Genomic DNA, 23,713 nt, shown 5'->3' with positions numbered 1-23,713 from the left:
GGCAGCCCCTTCTGCTGCTGCAGGGTTGCCCACCCGCACAACCACAACCTGGACAGACCCACCGCAAACCTCTGTGGCTCCCGCACCCAGGTGCCTCCGTCCAGGTGCACAACTAGCTACAAGGGCTTTTGATGGGATCTAACTCCAAAATGAGTCACTAAGCCCAGCTAGAGGGCTCCCCGCTGGCCAACAGCATCTCCCTCAGCTGCTCTGCGGTTTCCTCTCCGAGCCAGGCTATCTGCAACCTCCTCTTGGCCACCTCCAACCCGCAGCTCAGCCCTGCTGCCCAGGCTGCTTTCATACAGTAATCTTTGGCCCAGAGGCAGCCCATCAGCCAGCACTCGTTCCCACGAGTCCTCACAAACTGTTCTGGATTTGTTTCCTACAACATTTCCCTTTTAAATATTTTTGGTAAATATCAGCATCTGTACCATCATCAGGCTGGGGAAAGCGGAATGAAATTTTCTGGGCAATTCCCAGGCCAGCATCCATTTTCTGAACCATCCCCAGCCTCCACCAGATATGTCACAGCCCCCATATCTTTCTTGCAACACCTTTCTCCCACAGCCCCACTTCTTTGCCTCCATGCAACTTCAAGCCAAGGCTCTTTGTCCTGGGCATAAAAATCTGCAAGGCTTCTGCCGCGGGTTTCTCGCTCTGTGCCGTTTTCCAGCTTCTTTGGAAACGTCTGGTCAAAGCAAATTGAATCTGATTCGTAACTGATGTTTAAGAAATAACTCTGCTGGAGTTTTCAGCACAACTCTGCACCGCTGGCTTACGCGAGGAGAGAGCTCACAGCACAACCGAGGAGGGGTCCCATCTCTTTTGCTCTGCTGCCTCTTAAGTGCCTGCTTTCTGCTAACCCATAGTCTGCTGGAGGCTGAGCAGGCAGGGCTAGTGCAGCCTGCCCAGAGACCCCCAAGGGAAGTCGGAAACGCTCCTAAAAATCAAAAAGAGCTAACTCGCCATCCAAAGCTATTTCTTCAGGCAAATCACATGGCTGGCTGGAACAAATCAGGGCATCCCCACAAGCTTAGGAAGCCAAGCACTTGTCATGTAAAAAAAAAAGCCTAAGCTGGGAACAAAACCATGTCCTATTTCCAAAGCACCTTAGAAATGCATGAAATGGCACATTAGGCAGCCAGAGGGTAACCTGATCTGGACGAACCACTCACAAAAACAGAGGCTGGTATCTGTGCTGCCCCTGGCCACCCAGCATGTCCTGTACCCACCAAGGGTGTCACCATCCCTGCAAGCCATCACAGGTGGCACCCTGGCCCAGGGCACCATCCCTGAGCACGGGGCACCCAATCTCACCCGTCCTGTGCCAGCTCTTGCCCGACAACTCCCTTTTTCCATGCAGAACAAGGAAGCAAGTCACAATTGCAGCATGTGATTTGACCACCAGAAAGAGCGTCTTGCATTACTTGAGCTAAAACTGGATCCTGGTTTCTATTGTTTATTCTTTTGTAGTGATGGGAAGAAAGAGCTGCTGCTCTGTAATCATTCTTCTTCTGGCTGCCTCTCTGCTTTCAGAAACAAGCGGGGTAATGCTGCCCTGCTTTCATGTGGCAACAGAAGCTTACACACAATACCATTACACTGATACACCACTGAAATTAAAGCCCTTGCTCCAAGGCTCGGTTGCTCCCAGAGGCAGCCTACTCACCACGGCCTTAATATCTTTCCAAAAGTCTGTAAAACAGTCAACTGAGGCAATTCCTTTCTAAATAAGCATTCATGAAATTTAATTACTCAAAAAAAAAAAAAAAAAAAAAAGAAAAAAAAAAGCGCCTAATACCTCTTTCCGAATGCAAGAGCAATTCTTTCCAGCTTTTGCTAATGTTCTTTCAGCAAGCACTCTGGATTTCTTGCTTCGCTTCTACACACGTGTGAAATTACAGTTCCTCCCCAAACCAAGGAAAGGCTGCGTGCTACCGAGCAGAGCAGCTCCGCAGCAAGACTCACCCCAAACACCAAAAGGGTTTTCTTTACGGATGCTTCCTAATGGTTTTGGGGTTTTTTGGGTCCAAAGTTATTGAGATTTCCCCCTCCCAGCAAAAATGAGGACTTTGAGCTCACCAATACAGATTCAGACCAAAGCCTCCAGAGTGGATTAATGTAGCCAGAAATGATCTCAGCTGTGAAACATTGCAAGGGGCAGTCACATTCTCAGCAGCTTTAAAATAGATTTTTTTTCCCCCTTTTAATTAAAATGGATGCCATCTCTCTGCATCTGTGTTTTATCCTAAATAAATATCCTTGTTGTGGAAGAAAACACGCTGTGTTTTCCCAACTCTGGCATGCCATTTTCACAACCTTTCTTAGAGCCACTTCATGGTTTCTCAAGCGCTCTTCTGTACCACTTGCATTAAAAGGTCATCTATGTAAATAATGTGCTTTAAGAACTGGGGAATTTGGAGCAAAGGTCCCAATTTCACTGTAGAAGTGGCCTGATCTCAGAGCATCCCTCCTCCAGGCACGAGTCCTCTGCACTTGGAGCATCTGCCCTGGCAGCACTTCTGCACAGGCAGGACAAGCCCTGTGGCCACCCACCAGCTCATCATCACGCCGTGCCTGAGGATGAAGGCCTGCCAGATCCCCCGCGCTCGCACCAGCAATGCCCACCCCAGGTTGGACCACAGCCATGAAGATGCTCTTTGCCCCCACGTTCCCCCCGATGCTCCCACCTGCTTTCAGCAAGGTCCGGGGCTGCTGTCCCCAGGAAGGTAAAAAAAGCAGAAAAGTAGAATATCCTTAGCCCAAAGGGCTACAATAATCCAAAGTCCTCCCCTCTTTGGACCATACAGGCAATTTAGATGCCTAATTGCTTTATTCTTCACTGGTGTGCACAGGATGAGCCCCAAGAAGCTCTATCATGTTCAACATGCTATAGGATTTCACTGTGGCATCTCCTCAAAAAAATCCATGCTTAGGCCACAAGAAAATGCCTCCCTTATTCTTAATTTCTTCCCCAGCTGAACCGCATGTACAGGGGCTCCCCTCACGGTTCCCATTAAGCCACATAACATTAATTAGCAAAGGACCATTTCCCTCTGTAACAGTTAAAGTTATCAGCAAACATCTTTGGCCGTGACCTGAAGGCATCCTTCCTGCTTCTCTCACCTTGGATACAGCTTTTCAATATTTTGGTCAGCTCTCTCAGCTTAGCAGAGCAGCACAGACAACCCCTTACAAGCTACCGCAGCACCTGTACTAATAGCAGTTCTCATATTTACGTTATTTATACTTACATTAACCTAACACGGAGCATTAGAGTCCCATTGATCCCGCACCACAGAACCGTCCTCCAAAGTGGCATAAATCACAGCTCATCCCATTAGGCTCACCGGGGGCTTTCGCCTCCCAGCCCGTAACTGCTGTGACATTTGATGCACGCGCGGACGCACCGGGGATTTATCCCTTCCCCAAACGCTGCCCTCCAATACCGCCGGGGATGCGTTTTGAGGTGCCCCATCTCAGCTCAAACTCAGCAGCCCCATAAGCGGCAGAACAAGACCTGCCTTCCTACAGCTCCGCTGCTCAAAATAATCACACCCACGTGCTGTTTGCGTTCCCTAATAGTAGGTGGCAAGTCCGAGAGGCAGCTCCCCCCCCCCCCCCCCCGTGGGATATTAATAGCCCCCATTGCTTTCACTGGCCAGCTAGCTCGCCTGGATAGGAACTTTATCACTTTATCAATTCCTTAGCGATTAGCGCTTAAAAATTGCAAGACACTGACTTCCGTGTCAAGGGGGGCAGGGGAGACAGACGGTGCGACTGCAAAAATAATGCGATGCTTTAGGAAATCAGGCTTAAAAAGATTCCCCCCCCCCCCCCCCCCAATAAAATACAGCCAAAAGATAAATCCTTCTGGTCTGCTTGACACAGGAGCTCCCCTCGGCGCACAGGCAAGCGGTGCCTCGCCTCGCGGTCCCCCCCTCTCGCATCCCACGTACAGCACAGTCCCCACGGGCAGCGAGCAGATGGTCACCGCGCTGACAGGTTGCCAACAGCTCTTCAGAGCTAGCCGGGGAAGCAGAGATCGCCTCCGTTCCTTCAGGTGCTTAACTGAAAGGTCTCTCCCAGCTACAAAGTTTGCTTTGGGACTCACTCGAAGCACTTCCCTCAAGTTCGCACTCAGGTCTGATGCCTACAAAACTTCCAGGACTGGGGGAAAGAAGCAGAAACACCCCAAAAATCCAAACACCCCCAAACCCCTGTGAACATACAGAAGCATCCAGGGTGTAAAACACTTTGGGTTCCCCGAGGTAACGAAGACATGCCGAGCACATGTGCTCATTGCAATGCTGTTCAGGTCACGAGGCTCTGGCCCTAACCACAAAAGGGCATCGGGAGCCGCCAGATGTTCTCCAGGGAGCTACTCGGCAGCCCTGGATTTCCATCCCTTTCTCTCCTCTCCCGGCCCTGGGAAGCAAAGAAGCTCCATCACACACTCACATACGTGATTCTTCCCCTCTTGCAGAGGAAATACTGTTCTGGCAGCTAAGCGTGGTAGAAGTTAAAGTGGTTTGGTCAAAAATGTGGCATTTTCAGCCAGTTGCAACATTTCGGTTGCAATTCCCCGTAAGACTGAAGCTTCCATTAAAAGACAAAACTTCTTCCCAGCAGCAGTGCCATTTACAGGGACCCCAAGGGCTCGGAAACAACACGTGCTCCTGGACACGGGCCCCGAGCACACGGGGCAGCAGCAACCGTGCAGAGCCTGTGCTGGGCAGGGACTCGAGGACCGGGGCTCGCTCCCAAATTCACCTGCCGCGGGACAAGCCACCTCCCCATCTGCGCCCGGCTTTCCCCACCTGCAAGGTGAGGGTCACAGACCAGACCCCTTTTGCAAAGCATCGCGCTTTAGCTAGGGAGGAGTGCTAGAGTGAGCTAAGTTTGGGGGAAATCAGTGTTTCTCACTCTTTTCTCAAATTTAACACCACCATCCGTCACAGCCAGTGCCAGCAGGCCATGCCGAATACGCACAGACACCTAAAAGGATGCACAGCGTAGCCAAACTGCAGGACCCTGCCTGCTTTTGTTTCCCCAGTGTTTTTCATCATGCAACTTGACCCTCGCAGAAACATGTGTTTTGCATTCTCCCTCCTGTACTTTCCCCAAACGCGCACACACGCTCTCCTCCTCCTTCCCCGCAGGGGCACAAACACAGCCCTTTCTAAGGGAAAAATCACACACGCGTACCACCTCTGTATCACGCGGTAAAGGAGTGAGCCAGAGCTGGGCAGGAGATGGAGAGGCTGGCTGTAAAACTCCTCGGCTGCGACTGCTAAGTGGTCTTTGCTGTTTCATGCAGGGGTCATTAACAGCCAAGCTGGATCTGCTGTGCTTCCTCGCAGCTAGTACATAAATACTAATGAAAACAGATCCAATATGTCATCTGTACATGGAGACGGAAAGAGGGAGCGTGCAGAATAAAAAGATGCTCTGCACGTAGAAATCCGGCGTGCTCCACCTGCCCCAAGTGGCCAGGGACTACCGAAAAACCGCAGCATGAAGGGCCCCGGCTTGCTTTTCCTCTCCTTGCAGGAGAGGACACCCACGTGGCTGGTGGAGCAGAGGCTGCAGGCAACACAGAGCAATTTTTAAGGAGCAAAACTTGCCTTGCGGACAAGTAAGGGATCGCGTTCCCACAGCCAGCATCACAGGATGAAGCTAAAAAAATCATGAGGTCCATCGTACCTGCTCCTCTTTACAGTGTCCTTAAAGCACCGTGCTAAAGAGAAGCACTTTGAAGCCGGCAAGGGCTGCAGAATAGATGCCCCTGGCCCAAACAGTTGAAGGCTGTGATATAAACCAGAAGCTTTGCGGTCTCCAAGGCCGAGTGCCTTCGGAAAGCATACCGAGCATCGCTAGCGCGCCTGTGCATGCCACGCCACCGCCGCGTCGACATCTAACACACGCCGCCACGAGAAACTGGAGATCCTCTGGATTTACACACATTTTTTAAGCACGTGACCAGAAAGCCTGACAGATTCTTGGAGCGGAGCGCAGGATGAATTCCTCTGCACAGGTAGTATAAAACCACGCTTTAAAAAAAAAAAAAAAAAAAAAAATCTATTTTTGACCCGTCATGTTTTCAGGCTCGTCGACATTACTCAACATTTTAGCTTGACAGACGAGGCCCCGCGGTAGCCTATGGCTTTCCCCGCCGCTCACCACGTGGGAGCACTCAGCACCGACAAGGAGCCCGTCTCCGCGCCCGGCGCGCAGGGTTTTTCCATCCCTCGCGGGGCGAGCCCCGACACGTCGCCGGCTCCTTGGTTTTGTTGCAAACTACAAAGGAACCTGCCCCACGCGCCCCAGTTTGCAAAACCAGTTTGTTTGAAAAACTGAACCCTCATGAGTCATCGCTCAGACCCAGCCCAACCCAGCCCTCCTGCTGGCGTTTGGATCTTGCCTTTCCAGACTTGGGCAGAGCCAACATTTTTTATCTTGTTGTATAAATTTTAGAGTCTGAAGGATGCACCTCAATACTTTCTTATGCACCCATCCTGACTGCTGTCCTGGTTATTTTTAAAGTCACTCTTGACAGGTTACAACATGGTAGCTGAAGTACTGGATAGCCAGGCAAGGGATTAAACACATGGCTGTTAACTCCTTAAATGCCAAACTGGGAGCCCTGGATTATCTCAGCATGGTCTTTTTAACACTCGAAACCTACACAAATATATCTACCAGCCCTTTCGTGCTTTATCATAACAGAAACAAGAGTGAATATTTTGTGCTTCTAATCAGTAATTTATTGCAGACACACACACACCCCAAAAAAGGAGGAATAGCAAAAAATGGGCAGGAGAAGTTATAGTCTCTGGTGCACGGTAATCCTGCTGCACCCTGCACCTATGTGTCCATACGGCCGATACTGCAAAGCCTCCATCCAACTGCACACAGCCCAAAAGGAGAGGCACCCCAAGCTGTCCCCGGTGCAGGACAAGTCCTGCGAGACACCAGCAAGCTCCGGGACCCCCTCCGGCGTCTCAGCGCTGCCCCGGCCCGTCGCCCCGCTCTCAGTAACGAGGGATGCCGGTCCCAGCGGGCTCATCTCCGCCGCGCTCTTGGCGACCGGGAGTAGGAAATCCCAGAGAGACGGCAACGCTGGAAGGCAGCCGGGCTCGGCTGCAACGTATAAAGGGATCAGCCCGTCCGCATGCGAGACGGCCACCAGAGCAGCTCTGTGCTGCGACAGCCATCCAGCCAAATCCCCTCACCTGAAACAAATCCCTTTACTGCCATTCTCCATACGCGCCGGCAGATGAAAGGAGGAATTTCCTTGGTGAGGAAAGGCTCTGATGCCCCAGTATCGCCTACACCTAACAACACACATACGAGTGCTTTAGGATCACGGGCGAAGGAGGAGAGCAGAAGTCTTGCCTAGACCAGAGCCAAGGACTGGATCACTGCGGTCGCTTGCTAAGCTGCAATCGAGGCCATCCACTAAGAACCACCCAGGTGGCACCTACCAGGCTTACACCACCCTGGCAGATGGCAGCAGGCAGGTAGGTGCTGCTCCCAAACCAGGTGGTCTGTCACCCTCCACCCCATTAAGGCCACTACAGGCTACTGGCCATGTCTCCCATGCCTGATGCGGGGAGGGCAGAGCTGAGTGGAAGGAAATACAGTATCTCCAAGAGATCCACTAGAAGAAAAGTGGTCAAGGAGACACGTGGTGGGCATGCCTTCATATATCCTGCAGGAAAACTAGCCTCCAAAGCCAAATTAGGCATCTCCTAAAGGCTGGGGGACAACGAGAGAACCACACACCCAGGTGGAAATGCAACGCCAAGCTGCCCTGGCCACCACCCATGCTGACAGACCCCAGGAGCACCAACACCACGTCGCTAAGCACTCGCCTCCAAAGCTAATAAACGAGCATGCAACGCGGACAGCCGGAGGGGACACTGCGTGGCCACATACGGACGTGACAGCCCCAAGGGACAGCTGGGAGCACAAGAGCACAAAGGGCCACATGTGGTCACCGCAGCCAGGGAAACGCAGCTTTGGGGACAGCTGGCAGGTCCCGAACTTCCCAACTTCGGGTCCAGCTTGCCTGACCGCTAATCTGAGGTGATGGGACTGGGGTGGTTTGGCTTTGTCCGCAAAAGGGCTGGAGAAGCGGCTTTCCCAGGTGAGTCCCGGGGGATGCCGGCAGCACAGGAAAGCTGGCAGCACACAGGCAGGAGCCGTGAGGTCTGCCTGCTCGCGGGGGGGCCATGCAGCCCCCCTTCTCCAAATTGTTATTCCATGCTATCTGCCTCCAAGAGTTTTTTCCCCATCCCAAGGAGAGTGCTCAGACAAGAGGAAACACAGGGCTTTTGATGCAACACTGCAGACTCAAACCACTACGGCCAGGGGACACAGCCCAGCAGCATCAGCTCACGCGGATTTTTAGCGGTATTTGCCTGGCGACAGGAAGGTGCCCTCTGCTCAGAGCGCAGAGAGCAGGGAGGACGGGACCCCGAGGCAGGCTGGAGCAGAAAACCCAGCGAGGGAGGGCAGGCTCCAGCCAAGCCTTGTCTCCAGCACAGCGCCCCGGACTGCTGATTATTTTTAATTGCTGCATAATTGTACTTGGGAGCCGCGCTCGCATTTAAGCACGCCTCCACGTCGCACATCCAAAAAAATAAGGGTGAGGTGGGAGGGGAGGGGCAGACTTTCAAAAATAATATTCCGGTGTAAAAATACTGCAGCACCATCCAGCAACCGTTAAAAATAGCCGGAGCAGCCAGAGACGCCGGTATTTTTGCTGTGTACACAGCATCTGCAGCGTGTTTGGGATAAACAGGGTGGAGGGAGGGAGGGAGGCTGGCGGGCATCTCGCACCTGGGCGGCGGCTGCCGAAAGGCAGCGGTGGCCCGGGGCCAGACCTCACCCCCAGCTCCAGCTGCGCCCGCAGGACCCCGAAGCCCTCGGAGATGCCCCCCAGGTGAGGATGGGGACGTCCGCCGGGCTCCGCGGAGGGAGAAGCAGGCTGCGGACCGCATTTCCAGCGGCCTGGAAGACGCCCTCCTCCTGCTCCTTAAGCCAATCCAAACAGAGCGAGCCAGGGCTACGGCACGGCGACGGCTGCGTGCCGCCTTGCCAGCGCGGTCTCCGCCGGGGACAGCGGGCAGACAGCGGAGGGACAGACGAGAGCCCGGGCTCGGCGCCTGCCGCGCTGACAACAGAAGGCTTTGTGGCTTCACCTCAGCGCTTGCGTTTGAGTCATTTTATTCCAGAGTCGCTACGGATGCATTATGCAACCCGCCGAGAAGGGAGGGGGGGGAAAAGCCCCAAATTCCTTCAACACGTCTGGAATAGTTGCTCTTTGGCTTCTTAGCTAGGATAAAGTATGTGACATTTTAGAAAGCGTCTGTTATCACACTAGGAACTAATCAAAAGGGGGAACCTTTTGAGAGCGCCTTTTTGCAGCCCCTGTCCCCAGGGTATGCAAGGCAGGCGCCTACAGGAGAGATGCAACCGGACAGGATGGGCCGAGGGAGGCAAGACCCCCCCAAAAAGGGGCAGGGAGGCCGAGCCGATGGAGCCCAGCGGAAGGAAGCTCTTTCCATCCTTCTCCACAAAATCCTCCAAAAGCCAGAAAACTGGATGTTGGATGAAGCAAGGACCTCTGCCAAGACCTGAGCCTCTTGCCCTCCTCGTCCTTCAGCACTGGGGCTCACGTGCCCACGCACACCGTCACTGGTCAGGGATAAGCCCCGAGCTTCCCAGCCTGGAAAGCACTGCTGCTTCAGGACACCCACCACTCCCAGCAGCTCAGGACACGAGGAGATGGCAACACCCCAGACACATCACACACATCTTTCTCCTCCTTTTTAAAGCTGTCCTGAGGCATTTCTGGCTTCCCTAACCTCCTACCTGAGGAAGCCTCCCACGCTATCCAAGGCATGGCAACCCATTTAATAGCCTCCCACATGCACCCCCACGAGCCACGCAGCCCAGCTCTGTTTTAGGACATGTTGTCCTTCCACCCTAACCTGCCACTGCTCCAGGGGACGTGGGCATGGCGAGGAACCCCTCCCCTGCCCAGAGGTGGACAGCAGGTAACGCTCCCAGCTCAAGACCCGGAGGAGGACAAGTACAGGCATTTAAATGCTGTCGCTGCCAAGCGGTGAGGGAGTCTGGCTAGAAGGGGGTAATCAGGGATAATTTTCAGGCTGGCAGCTCCCAGGGAGGAGAGTCTCTCTGCAAAAGGGAAGACTCACAAAGCAGCAGCAGAACAAAGTCAGGGTGGAGGGAAGCTTACTCTAATCTCAGCAGCTCTCTAATCTCCCTGCCCGGTAGGATCCTCCCCCTCGCAGGGATCTGATTGTTCAACAGGCACCACGCAAGTTTTGATAAAACTTTAATGGGGAAGGATACACGGCGAGGAGAAATACCGCGTCTTACACGAGCACACCCCTGCAGATCATCCTGCACGCAGCCAACGCTCGTGTGCCTTTTACCTGCGCCCAAGCTTATGGTTTGGTTCGTCACACGGAGATGCGTTGAATGCATCCCTCTGGCAAGCGAAAGCATCCAAAGTGGTCCTGCACCTGCGCTCAGCGACAGCAGTAACAAAAGCATCTCTCCACCTCTATCTTCCGCGCTTTCCAAAAACCCAGGCGCTAACCCCGGCTCCCGCAGGGACACAAAGCCCGCGGAGGCGCCGGGCATCTGCCCACGCGCTGCGCCCCGGTCCTCGCCCTCGCCGCTCCACAGAAAGGGAGCCCGCCCCAGAGGCAGATGCATCTAATACGCATTAAACGTCTCCAAATGAGATTTTCCACGCTCTTTCAAAGGAAAACAATCCCCGAGCTTCAGCACTCCGTGCAGGCTCGCGGGGAAGGGGAGCTGGGGGGAGGAAAGGTTACTCGCAGGACCTTTATAGGAACCACGCCAGCAGGACCCCCGGGAAGCATAAGAGATGCTGGAATCTGACTTTTGTTTCTGGATCGATGACGATTTTGTCACGATTAGCGGGACAAGCCATCCCTCTTGCAGCCCCACACACTCAGGCGGGCAGAGATCACTCATGGCACAAACAAGCCCCCGTCCCTCCGCCTTCCTCTTGCAGGACTAAGCGGGTGACAGGAGCAGGGGCAGCCGAACCGCCTTGCGAGACCCCCACGCCGGAGCAGGGGAGGCTATCCCAGCCGCAGAGCATGGGGCAATGTCCCTTTTACTGCATTTTTAACCAAAGTTTAATTTGGAAGGCAAATGAAAACATTTTGGGTTTCTTAATTACAGGGTTCTGCTTTCGTGTTCCCCTTACAGGCTGCTGCGAATCACACGTGTGGGGGAGAAAGCAGCACCCTCAAAAGCAGCTCTGCAAATCCCTAGAGCCGATCTGCCCTAACAAAAGGGACAGCCCCAACTCCAGATGTAAGAGAAAAGTTTCACGGTAGAGGCTAGAGCTCTCCTGCATTCGCTTCGTGTATGACTGGGTATATTATCCTTTAATAAGTGTCTCCACATTCACTGTCCTCCATCTGCCAGGATAAATCACTGTCTTTCACCTAAAACAAAGCTAAAAGAAACCGGCTCAGAACATTTGCTTTTCTAATACAAGGGGGACTCCAGCTCCATCCATCCGAACCGAGCCCTGCTTTTCAGGCACGTGAACCACCTCCCCACCAGCTCCTGGCGAATATTTTATCTGCAAAAATCAAGTTCCAGGAAGAAGCCTTGTCTTGGGGTCACGGCCCTGTTTTGGGACTCAGAGTCTAGCTCTGCTTCAGACTTCAGCACAACTTCAGGGAAGACCTTTGGCATCTCCACATCCCCGGCTGTAAAATGGGAATGAGACCATTCAAATGCGGCACTTGGAGCCTCACAGGAGGAGCCTGGAGATGCCGCAGCTGATACCAAGCCAGCCATACGCATGCACACGTACGCATGCACACAAACACGCACCTCGAGCAATTCCACAGCCTTTCCAAGGGGCCTCTGAGAACTGGTAATTCCTCCTCCACCTCCTTCCCAGAGCAAAGAGCAAGGTCAGCAACAGCTTAGCTGAAAAGGGGATATTTTCCAGCACCTGGAAGAGCAAGCAGTCAGCTATCAAAGGCCCTTCATCAGAAGGGTCCATGGGCTGATACCAGATGAAGGAAGACCTGGAAACAGAGCACCATGGGTGCCCTGGGGCGGGATGTCCAGCAAACCAAGAACATGGCAGAGGCGAGTGACATGGCATGAGCGCAGGCCCTATGGGCTGAGAAAAGACCACCCCAAGCACAGGGACACTTCTTTCCTCCATGCCTGTTCACACAACCCTAAAGCATCCTGCCTGCTCCACAGCATCGCAGTGGCCTGTGGCTCTTCCCACCCACGTCGCTACGGGGGGCTTCCAGAGCAACCACTTTTTCCCCTCTTCCCCACCTGAATTTCTATTGAGCCCAGTGTGGAGAGAAACAGGCACCCAAGCTCCTTATCACAGCTCGTTTACCATACTTACCCCATACATTCCTGGCCATCTGGCAGTTTTGGGTTACAGCTTGGGGGTTCAGAGTCCCTCAAGCTACGCAAAGGTGAGCAACATCTGGTCACGCAGCCTGGGCACAAGGACGAGGACCAGCAGCCCAGGACCTTTCACTACAAAGGTTAACCCGGACGTAACACAGACGAGCAGAGTCCGGACCAACTCGTTGCAGTGGGGAGCAAACCACCCAGAAAGCTCGACCGAGCCCCGGGGAAGGAAGCAGGTCTCAGGGAACACCGAAAACACCCCCGGGAGCACTGGAAACCTTGCGTTTGGGCTGCATGTGACAGGCTGGAGCGGGGAGGGACTCGCACAAGATGAAAGCGAGCTGTGCAGGACAGGCTGGAGCAGGCCCCATATTAAATAACTCCTGCTTCCCTTCCCTCGTTTTCAAGCGTTGCTTCACTCGGCCTTTCCCAGCCTCAGTTGCGTTTGATCTCCGGGGTTCGTCCTGCGCCTTTCCCTCGCCTCAAACCAGCCGACTCGAGGAGAGAGGATGGGGCACGGGCCTGGGAAGAAGAGACGGCGGCTTTTTCCCTCTCCGCACAAGGAGCAGGTTGGGGGCTGCCAACCCAGCACATTCCTGGGCTGTGAGTCAGGCCTCCCAAAAACCAGGAGACTTCAAAAATAACGCTAACGCGGTTGGGATGCTTCGCTTGCCTTCTGGCTCCCAAAGCTCCACATACGTGCACACAGCCCGTGTTTCTCGCTCTGTCCCACAACCAAAAGGACCAAGGCTTACTTCAGCAGAGACCCAGCTGAGACCCTGCAGAACAGCACTGCCCTCTGCTCTGGGATTTAGCCAAAATAACAAATCCACACTCTCAAACGACACTGACGGAACATTTCGAGAGTGCACACTAGTGAGGACAGCTAGAGGAGGGTTTCAGGGGGTGTTTAGGAGGTCACCTCACTCAGTCAAGGGCCTCAAGGCTCCCACCACAAGAAGTCCCTCAGGGGTGGGCACAAAACCAGATGTCAGAGCAGTTTTATGATGCTTTTCCTCTCTCCAGAGAAAGCTTTGTTTTTCCCAGCCCTAATGCAACCCCACTGCAAATCATACAGTACTTTTTCCAGTGACCAAGCCCAATTTGAGGGACTTAGGAGCCACATCTCCCAAAGGCCACCACTGAGACACTCCCACAGCACCACAGAGTTCCGGTTGCTGGGGGAAAGCATCTCATCTCTTTGAGGTCCCGAGCTCTGTCATAGCCACGAAAGGACCATCGGATCTTTCTTTGCTTTCCAGGCAGGTGTGCACCCCCAGTGATGGGCTCCCACACCGCGTCTCTTGGGCTAGTGTTGCAAGACGCTTGTGCTTGCGCTCCCCACACTGCAGCAAAGCTGTGAACTCCACCCCAACCAAGAAAGGCCCCAAACAGCGCTTGTCTTATTGATGTTTTTCTCGGCATACCAAAGACGCTCCTGCTCGTGTCACAGGCATAAAGCCCCCAGCACCCAAGGTGCCGGGGCAGTGTCAGCTCGGTCCCAGTGCTCTGGCTCATCAGCCAGGATGGTTGGCACAGCACAACTGATTACAGCAAATCACAGCTCTGCATGCGAAGGAAAGCCAGACCTGGGGGCACGGGGCCTGGAAAGGCCGTGCTGTCACAGGTGGCACTTTGTGAGCGGCTCGGATGTCCCCACAGCAGAAGCAGATACCTCCTCCAACATCCCACGAGCAAGGATGCGACTCGGGCTGCTGCTCCACCACAGGTTGGGTTAAAGTCAAACATGAGGAAACGACCAAATGCAGCAAACAACCCACTCCTTAGGCACGCACGGAGCAAAACTGAGGATGCACATCATGGATCTTTCTGTGCCTCCTCCAAAGCTGCCGGTGGGGGGAATTAGCGGTGCTGCTGCAGAGGACCCACCCACGGCTCCTCGGGGCACCAGGGCACACACAGGGTGCCAAGGGGGGACTCAGGTTTCCGAAAAAGCAAACAAGACAGCTTTACCAGCGACGCACTCCAGTGCTGCTTCTTGCCGGAGCACAACCACCACCCCCAAAGCACCCCTCCGCGCAGCAGGAACATTTCTCCAGCGTAGCCAGGGGAAAAGAGGGCGACGCAGCCAGATCCCGAGAAGTTAAAATCACTACCAGGCCTCGCGCCGGCATCGATCCCTCCGCTCCCCGGGGGAGGCGAGGGAAGGCGCCAGGATGGGAGGTGGGGATGGAGCTGGCACACGGGTGCTCGGAGCCGGCAACACAGCGGTGCCGAATTAAACACGCGCTGCTACGGGGATGCTAGCGAGCGCTCGGCGCTGCGGGGGCGGCGAGGAGAGGACGCGCCCAGCTCCCCGCTCCCGCGCTGTTTGCAGGGAAGCAAAGGACGATGCAAAACAAAACGGGTGAGAAAGGCGAGACCCGCGGGTGGGAGCACAGGGACGAGGCCAACGGGGTTTCGGAAAACACTTTTGCTCACGCGAGCGCTGCTAAAGCCGGGAGGACGCAAGCGAACAAGAGCCGGCGGGGACCTGTGGCTTTACGGCACCGACATCTGCTGCACTGAACTCCTGGCCGCGGTGGCACGGCCCCCGCCGTCATCGCCCCGCTCTGCAGACGCGGCCCCGGCTCCGGCCCCGCGCCAGCCTGGCTCGTGCAGAAAAGCCAGCCCAGAGCGCAGGGTTTCCCATTAACCTACGGGGCTGCTACACCGAGGCCGACCGGCCCGAAACACGCCAAGAATGAGAACGCCGCAGAGGTCAGGACTTTAAAGCGCCATTGCTACTAGAAATGGAATCAAACCCGAGAGGCTTTCCTATTTATCTGCTCCTTGCATCACGCTAGCTCGCTCAACTGACTCGAAATACAGATTTTTATTCCTGGCACCGCCAGCACGGGGACGGAAAAGGGAGCGAGCTCGCACGATGCCGGGAGCACTGCCTTCGGGTTTCACCCACAGGGCCTTTCCCACCGGTGACAGGGGAGGAGAGAGGAAGGACACAGCTTGACTTTTCAAGCCACCTTTACTGGGTTGGCAGTTGTGTACTTTTCACTTCCAAGCAGAAAAAAAAAATGCAAGCTGGAATCCTCCCCCCAACACCACTTCCAAGGGATTCTGTCTTCCTAAAAAGCAGTATTTTTCCATTTCTCTCCTTTTTTAAAGTTATTTTTCTGCCATCATCATGCAAAGACAGGAGAGAAACCTGTGTCTAAGGAAGGCTCCATAATTAAGCAGCTAAAGGACAAAGGGGAAAAAAGAAAGATCCTTTCACACCCCACTGTTCTCAGCCAAGCAAATCCCCATCTCATGCAACGTCTGGAATTGCCAATAAGCAACAGGTCTTCCAAGCATCTCCCTCTGCCATCTGCTTGCAGGGACACCACCAGGCAGGAATCCTCCCACAATTTGCAAGGACAACACGCAGGAATGTCCTCCACGAGAAGCCATGACCCAAATAGCTCTCAGACAGCACTGCCAGCACCTCCAGATGCTGTATTTTCCCAGTCCTCCCAGACGTTTTCCTGACGATGGTACAAAAGAGCCAAGGTAGGACATAGGTCTGCTCAACCAGAACAACTTCCGAGCTCTGAGGGTCCAAAGGATGCCCCATCCATTCCCCTGTTGGACCATCTACCCACCCTCATCAGCCAGCTCAGTGCCTGCAACAGCCAGAGGCTGAGGGAGCCACTTCTCCCTGGGATGCTTTTCAGCAGATGGTAGAAGCGGGTAAAAACACCTGGTTGTGCAGAAGAAAAGAAATCAGTGCAGCACAGACAGCTCTTTGAAAGCTTCTGTCATTCGGGATCCTAGCACTCCCCAGCTTCGCCCTGCAGCACCCGCTGCCCTGGCTATTTTAGTCCCAGAAACCTCCAGGGTCCTCCCTGTCAGGTAGAGCGAGAACCAGCAGCTCTGGGAGGAGTTAGTTTGGGGTGTTTTTTCCCCCCCCCTCCTTTTTGTGCATAGGCCTGTACACTGCTACCTTGCAACAAGCAATCGCAGGTTCTCGCCATTGAGGCCAGCCTGAATTTCCCAGCATCACCCTCCCGATTTTCCCTGCCACTCTGCAACCCAAGCGCAGCTGGCACGGAAGGGAGGAGGCAAGGGAAAGGCACCCTAGAGAGCTCGCGAGCCTCGTACCGAGTTGTTTTCTTATTAAGAGCGGCATGTGCAAACACAACAAAACCTCTGCCAGGTCAGGGGATGGCGAGGAGCCCAGCGTGCCAAACCCGAAGCTCAGGAGGGAAGGTACTCATTTTGGAGCACCGATTCCCACACCAAAAGAAAAGGGAAAACATCAATTATGGGGATGAGTGTGCCTACTGCTCCTATATTTCAAACGCTCAGAAGAGAAACCCAGTCCTAAGCATCGCTTCTCTCCCTATTGCAAAACGCAACACAATAAATAATATACATGTTCTCTGTCATTAAAGAAAATGATTTCTCTCTCTGCAATGTCTCTCCCTCCCTCCTGAAAACCAGGCAGGGATGCGGAGGGGGACGACAGCAGATTGCCACCAACGCTGGATGCCTCTGGTCTCGGTCCACTCCCCACGTCATCCCATTTGGTCTCTACACAACACTCCCAAAGAGGGACTAGCTATGGATCTACAGCTAAAAACTTAATTACATCGTATCATGAGAAACGCCAGCATGCCTCGAGGAAGCCATCGCACGCTCTCCTCCCAGTTCAGCTCAGTCAGGCTTGATTTGTTTCTTCTTCCCCTTCGGGACTGCCTTCCTCCTGCCCACTTTATTTCAATCCCTGAGGGAACCTGGTGCCTGCAAAAATGAAGAGCTGGTGGCCACGGAGCACAGAGCCGGGGGGGGGGAATGGGAGCCGGTCAGGGATGCTGCATGCACAAATCCAGCCACCGTCCCATCCTTCACTGTGTTTCCCATCCCGGGGCGCCAGGCTGCTTGGCTAACACAGCTAAATCCCGACCCGCCGCACCCCAGCTAATCCAATTTTCCCAGCCTCTTTCCTGCTCCGCCAGCGCACCAAAATCCCCGGCATCCTCGCTTGATTCCGGCCCGTCAGCCTCCCCCGGGTTCATCTGCTGCCCCCGCGCACGGCTCACCAGGCCGTGGACCCAGCTCCTCGCGCTCCTCCGACGGTGCAGCAAGCCGGGCACCAGTTGCCAGCTCTCAGACCTCCCCCTCTTTGAGCCCATCCCTGTGCAACCAAGTTGGTTGGGTTTCTTCTCCCCCCAGTTGGAATATGCTGTTGCAACGATGTCTGTTCCACTAAATCAGTAAATAATGCCATTGCTGTTTTCCATTTGTTGGAACACACTAGATCTTTGTATTGTGAAGGAGGAAAAATATTAATCCAATTAAAACGCTCCCTCCCCAAAATTCCTCGTTGCCTTAATTACACTTCAGAAACAAGGGCTTGGCTCATTTTCCTAGAAAATCAGCTTGTCAGGAGATGCCTTTAACTAATAACACAGCAAAATCCGAGCTACGTGCGGCTTTGCGATGTGCTTTCACAGCCCCATCACATGCTGCCTTCCCCTACAACGCGGGAAGGGAGCAGCCGGCCGGGTTCACGTATCACGCTGCAAAGTTTCTGCAAGGCTGACAGCGAGCAGCTCCGGAGAGCCGGCATTTATCGTCACGGGCTCCTCCAAACTCTGGGGCCGTCAAACTTCACGGGCCTTCGCTCCCGAGATGTGCAGCCGAGGACAGCTTCTCACGCGTGTGCTGGAAGCGAAGCCACGGCCGCCCTGCCCTGCTCTGCCCTGCCTTGCCCTGCCCTGCCCTGCCGGCCGGCACAGGGCGAAGCGGCGCCGCGCCCCGAGGCGCCGGGCCGGGAGGTGCTAACGCGCTGCGGGGAGGCGCGGCGGAAGGCTCGGCCCGAGCACGGGAGCCCCAGCGAGAGGCGGCAGCGGGCGGATGCGGCTCCCCTCACCGTGCGCGGACGGAAGGGCCGCGTCTAACCACGAGATGCGTGTGCGCGCAGGAAACTTTGAAAAGCCGTCGGGAAAGATCATTCAGCTGCCTAAGCCGTCGGCAGGTCGGTTTGTAGGAATCCGGCTGAAACCCGCGATGAATAATTGCCTATTTGCGCCGCTGGGAAACGAGAGCCGACGGTATTATAAACAGGGACGGGTTTGTTTGGCTTTTCCCAGCCGGCAAAATAAAACCTCGACCGGAGGCAGCGGCGAGGGGAAGCCCGGAGCGGGAGCAGCCCGCGAGCCGCGCTCGGCTGCCCGGCGAGACCCCCCCGCCCCCGGCAGCACCGCCGCGGTCCGCCCCGGCGCTTACCTGCGGCGCAGCGGAGCAGCGGGAGGAAGAGGAGGAGGAGGAAGGCGGCGGCGGGGCGGCGGGGCGCCGGCATGGCGGGAGCGGGGCGCGGAGCGGAGCGGGGCCGAGCGGAGCGCCGCTGCCTGCCCGCCCGCCTCGCCACACTGCCGGCTGCCCGGCGCGGCGGGGCGGGGCGCGCCCGGGGGCGGAGCGGCGCCCCGGCGGGGAGCGGCCGCCCCCCGCGCCTGCGATGAGCTGCTGCCGGCCTCAGCCCGCCCCCCCCCCCCCACGCCGCTCCTCGGCAGCGGCCCGGGGGCGGCAGCCCCGAAACGCCCCCCCCCTTTTTTTTTCTTTTTTTTTTAATTTTTTTTTTGGGGGGGGGGCGCGGAGGCCAGGCGATAGCACCAACCCGAAATAAAAACGAGCGCAGCCCGGCGAGCCGCTCTGCAGTGGGGGTGAGTTAGCGCAAGGGGGAGCTCGGCGCCGGGACGGAGCGGAGCGGAGCAGCGCGGCCGCCCCCCCCCCCCCCCCCGGGCCGCTCCGCAGCGCCGCCCCCCCGGGCCCGGCCCGGCCTTCGCGGCCCCCGGGGGTTGCTGCGCCCCGCCGCCTCCCTACCGCCAGGGCGAGGGAGTATTTTAGCGCATCGAGCGGTGCGTCCCTCTACCGCTAACGATGTTACTGCCAGAGGATTAGATAATGGGCTATTAATCCTCCCTCAAGAACCAGGACGGAAATCCAGGCTGCAAAGGATAACCATAGAAGCAAAAAAATAAGAGAAAAAACAAAAAACCTCAAGAGCCCCGAAAAACCTCAGACAAAACAATCACAGGGAGGGCAGGAGGGAGAAGGGCACCTTTCTCTTGCAACCTACTATTAAAGTTATATATATCTATGTATGTCTATATTTATATATATATATATACACACATATCTCCCCATCACAAACAATCGACAAAACTTACACGTTTGCAAACTTTGAGGAGTCGGGCTGCAGTTTTCCATGCGATGAAAGTCTCTACTCGGGCCGATTTTAAGCCTCTGCCTCCTTGCTCACTGAAGCTGGGCAAAACGGTCCAGCAGTGCCCAGGAGAGAGGACATTAGGAGTTCAGCAAACATCTTAAAGCCTTTTTCATTAAAATATATTAGCACAACTTCCCAAGCAGCAAAGCCTGGCCAAAGAGGCTCGCAAAGTTGCTGGGCGGCAGCAAGAGCTGCCCCCTTCCACCCGGGTTAAGTAGGAACAAGCTGTGATTGCTGCCCATAAATGGTTAAAATAGCATGGGAACTGCTAACTACTTTTAATTGCTGGCAGCTGCTCTGTCCCTCCAGGGTAGGGCAGTGGGGGTGAGGAAACCCTCGCAGCCCATAATTACAGCCGGTTCCTCATCCCCAGCCCTGGTGGGACTGGGGCTGGGACTGGGGCTGGGACTGGGGCTGGGGCTGGGGCTGTGGTTTGGGCAGGGGCTGTCTCCAGGCCTAAGGTGCTGCCAGTCCTCTGCCGCCTGAGTAAGAGCAGAGCCTGTTGGTCCCGCGTCCCCCGCAGCCGGCACGCGCCGGGATCCAGGAGGGCTGGCGCGGGGGGCCGGGCGCAAGCGCGGGTCGCGGGCTGCGCCGGGGGCCAACGTGGCTCCGGCTGCACGTGCAGCCCCGCATCCAGGCGGCCCCGCTCCCCGGCACCTGACACGGGCGCTCGGTGCCGCAGAGGGCTGGGGACTGCGTGGGTGCCTGCTCTTTCATCGAACAGCGGTGATACCACCCAGGCCTGCGTGTGAAGCGCTCCGAGCGCCTCCGCCGAACGGCTCGGTGCGAGCGCGGGTATTGTCAGCGAGCCAGCGAGGTGACGCGGGTTCAGAGCGCCCGCGTTCGGAAGCAGAGCGCCTGTGTTGTGCCGAGTGTTTTTAGAAACCGGTGAGAACGTGTGGGTTAAACGTGGTGGCATTTAAGTCATTGTCTGGTATTCAAAATATGAATTAAAGCAATGCAAATTAATGGGTAGTCTACCACAATTTTGCAATTCGAGAAACGTATTGCATGACAAACTATCATTAAGCCAAAGGGCTGTTTTTCTCCCCAGGTGTTTACATATTACCCCTACTTTTCCTCTAATGACCTGGTGAATAGGGAGGCTCCTGTCTGCACAGGTCAATGAAATCCCCAGCGCGGTGGGACCACCCACAGCAACCGATCGCAACGTGCGGCGAGTTGCACAGGCCTCAGCCTCCTCGTGACAGCAGGAAGGGCAGGGCCAGGCCTAAGTTTTGGTATTCTGCACCGTGCAGGTGGAGTAACTGCTCCCACCCAGGTGAATTGATGTTGCTGGGGGTCCGCGAGCCCCCCTAACACCCAAGGCTGCTTCTCATGGCAATCTCCGCTCCCTGCACGCAAAGCCCAGTCTCTGTTGCCCTCGGCCGATGCACGTGCTTTGGAGGATCACCAACCATTTCATGGTAGTTCAGGCTTACTGGGGAGGAGAGCTGCGGGTCAGGCAGCTGTTCCCTAGCGTAGCCAAGAGGGTGACACTGGAGTATTAAAAAAGATTCGTTATAATCAAATGGATAATAAATAGAGGAAACTCCCAAAGCACAATCGCTAGGTGAGACAAAGGCTCCCTTGTTTAGTCTCTGAGGCCACGTCTCCCTCCAGCTCCGGTCACGCCGTCGCAGGAGGCTTGGCTCTCCTTTCCCACCCGAACTTCAGGACAGGGTGAATTTTTTTCCAAGACTTCTGCTTTTTCTGACAGTTCCCTTGGCTCCTGGAGCCGGTCAAGGCGGGCTGCAGCCGACGGTGCTCCGTCGGGCTCGCGCAGATCCATGCGTGTTATTCGCAGCCTTGGTCGACCCCAAGGACTGCGAGCAGCTACATACCGGGGTAGCTGGAGGCTCTTATCTGTTCTGTTTGGGGGCTCCCAGGTCTTCAAGACAATTTGCATAGCATTACCCATAACTGTGCTATCAGGCCAAACAGTCGCTCCGACCTAATTAGGCAATGGTTAGGAGAGAGCTTCTGAAGCAGTGCACACACAAGAAGAGGTGATACAAGGCAAAGCCGCTGATAACGTAGGGTCGAGAAGAGGGGAAGGACTTCCCCGCCAAATGAGAGCTACAGCTGTGCAGCACGCCGTCCTCCCAGCCTGTGGTTTCCCTCGGAGGAAAATAAGCAGCTTGTTTCTCCCCTTGCTTTTTTCCAAAGGCTGCAGGGGAAAAGCTGGCAAACCCAGAGCATCATCCCATCACCAGGAAAGGCCCTCTTGCAAGGCACCCTGAGCACCCATGAGAGGGGCAGCAGCCATCAGGCACGGCCAAATGCAAACTCGAAGCGGGACGGGAGCGTTGCAGCAGCAGAGAAGGGCCGAGCGCGAGGCGACAGGCATTTTATTATAGAGATTAACCTGAACGTTTTTTCCGATGCTGAGAGATGCCTGGCGGGGCTGAGGGGAAAGGGGTGGCCAAAAATTTATTGTATTGCCTTGCGACAAGCTGGCAGGAAGCAGCCAGAAATATTTTCCTCCCTTTTGGCAACTTTTGTCATTTTTTGTGCGAGGGAACGATTCTTCACAAAAGCCGTGTTAGGATTTTGCTCTTGCCTCTGCCCACGGCGGTGGCGGCTTTAGGAGCCCGTCCCATAAAATGACTCGGTAGCCTTTCCGCAGCTTGGCTCCCCTGGCCGGGACTCCGCGGCGTCTGCTCTCAGCTGTCTCACCAGAAGGGACAGAAGCTGAAGCCGAAACGTTGCTGATCCCCAGGTTGGACAACGCGACCCCCCCGGAAAGCCCCCGGCTCGGCCGCTGCGGGAGGCTCACCCGGCCCCTCCGCCTCTCGCTGTGGTCCACAAATAGCCGCTTCTCTTCTCCGGGAATCCAGAAGAGCTGAAATCACTCCTCTTTTTTTAAAGGGTGAATTTATAGGGAGCTTGTCACCGAGAAAGCTCGAGACAGACTAAACGCCGAGGTTGGCGGTGGTTTATTCTTCCCCTGCTACGCCGCTGCTGACAGTTTCCTCGTCTGCCTGCTCTCGGTGCCCCTAAGGAGGCAGCTGGGAGGGGTGCCCGGGGCGACGGGCGCTGGGACTGACGCTTTTGGCACGAGCCGGGAGGGGAGCAGGTAGAAAGCCAGCTGGGACGCATTCCAGGCCAGTCGGTGTCTTTGCGCCTCCTCGTCACTGCCGTGCTGACAGACGGACGCCTCGTCTCCGTGCGGCGTACCGCTCTAGACCACGCACCCGACCCCGTCGCCGGCGCTGGGATTGCGCCGCAGGAGCGATCCCGTTGCCCTGCTGAACTGATCGATGTGCCGATGCCCCGAGGGCTTGGTCATGCTCTGGCAGGGCTGGCATCCCTGCCCTGAAGTCCACCGGGCTGCACTGACTCGTGCCCTGGCAAAACTTGCTTCACCAGCAGCGCTGGACGAGGAGTGGCTTGCTGCCGGCGGGCATCTGGACCGACCCGGCCTGTCCCACCCGCTCTGCCTTACCCGGCCGCCCTGCCACTCCTGTTCCTTTGCTGCTAATTTTGCTCCGCAAGCAGCTACTTGGGGATGCTTGAAGGCAGCAACGTACTTGATGCTTGATGTACTGTCAAAAACTTAACCGAGGGCTTCCTCAGAAACGTCCACCTCCATCAGTAACTCCCGTGTCCTCTGAAGGCAGGATGCTTAGCACTGACCCTACTTCCCCGGCTCCCTGGTCTCTCCTATGTAGTGCTGGAGAAGTTGGTCCCGGGGGTCGCCCATTCTGGCTTGGGCCATGGAGATGGAGGCAAGGCACTGTCCTCCTGCCTCTCACCTCCAGACTGACCGCCTGCACGCTTTGCAGAGCTGGAAGGAGAAAAGCCACCCGTGCTCTGTCGGGCAGCAGCTCGTGAGCAAGTCGAGCGAGGCACAGGAGATGATGAAGCATCTTCAGGGAAGCTAAGGGTGGAGAAGACCCACTGGTTCAGGGATGCGTATCCAGTGCCTGCCTGGATGGAGATGTCCCTGGCAAAGGGATGACCAGTGTATATTAAATTGAGGGCAGAACGTCCCCAAGATGTTCAGAA

General features: G+C 55.6%; 1 protein-coding gene across 2 annotated transcripts in view; it reads right to left on the bottom strand.

Annotated features, from left to right (window-relative positions):
- Window positions 1-19,721, bottom strand: part of UNC5B (unc-5 netrin receptor B) — a 69,153-nt gene extending 49,432 nt beyond the window's left edge. The window contains exon 1 of one of the 2 annotated variants that reach the window (XM_064513624.1): window positions 19,644-19,721. In XM_064513624.1, coding sequence (XP_064369694.1) covers window positions 19,644-19,683 — 40 coding nt within the window. In that variant the 5' untranslated portion in view covers window positions 19,684-19,721. Of the gene's footprint in view, window positions 1-18,702; window positions 18,876-19,643 lie in introns of those variants that run through there. The other variant, XM_064513623.1, reaches the window with a different exon arrangement.
- Window positions 19,722-23,713: the final 3,992 nt, after the last annotated feature.

Source organism: Dromaius novaehollandiae, chromosome 6 (assembly GCF_036370855.1).
Source record: "Dromaius novaehollandiae isolate bDroNov1 chromosome 6, bDroNov1.hap1, whole genome shotgun sequence".
NCBI lineage: Eukaryota > Metazoa > Chordata > Aves > Casuariiformes > Dromaiidae > Dromaius > Dromaius novaehollandiae.
This window is presented reverse-complemented; position numbering and strand designations above follow the sequence as displayed.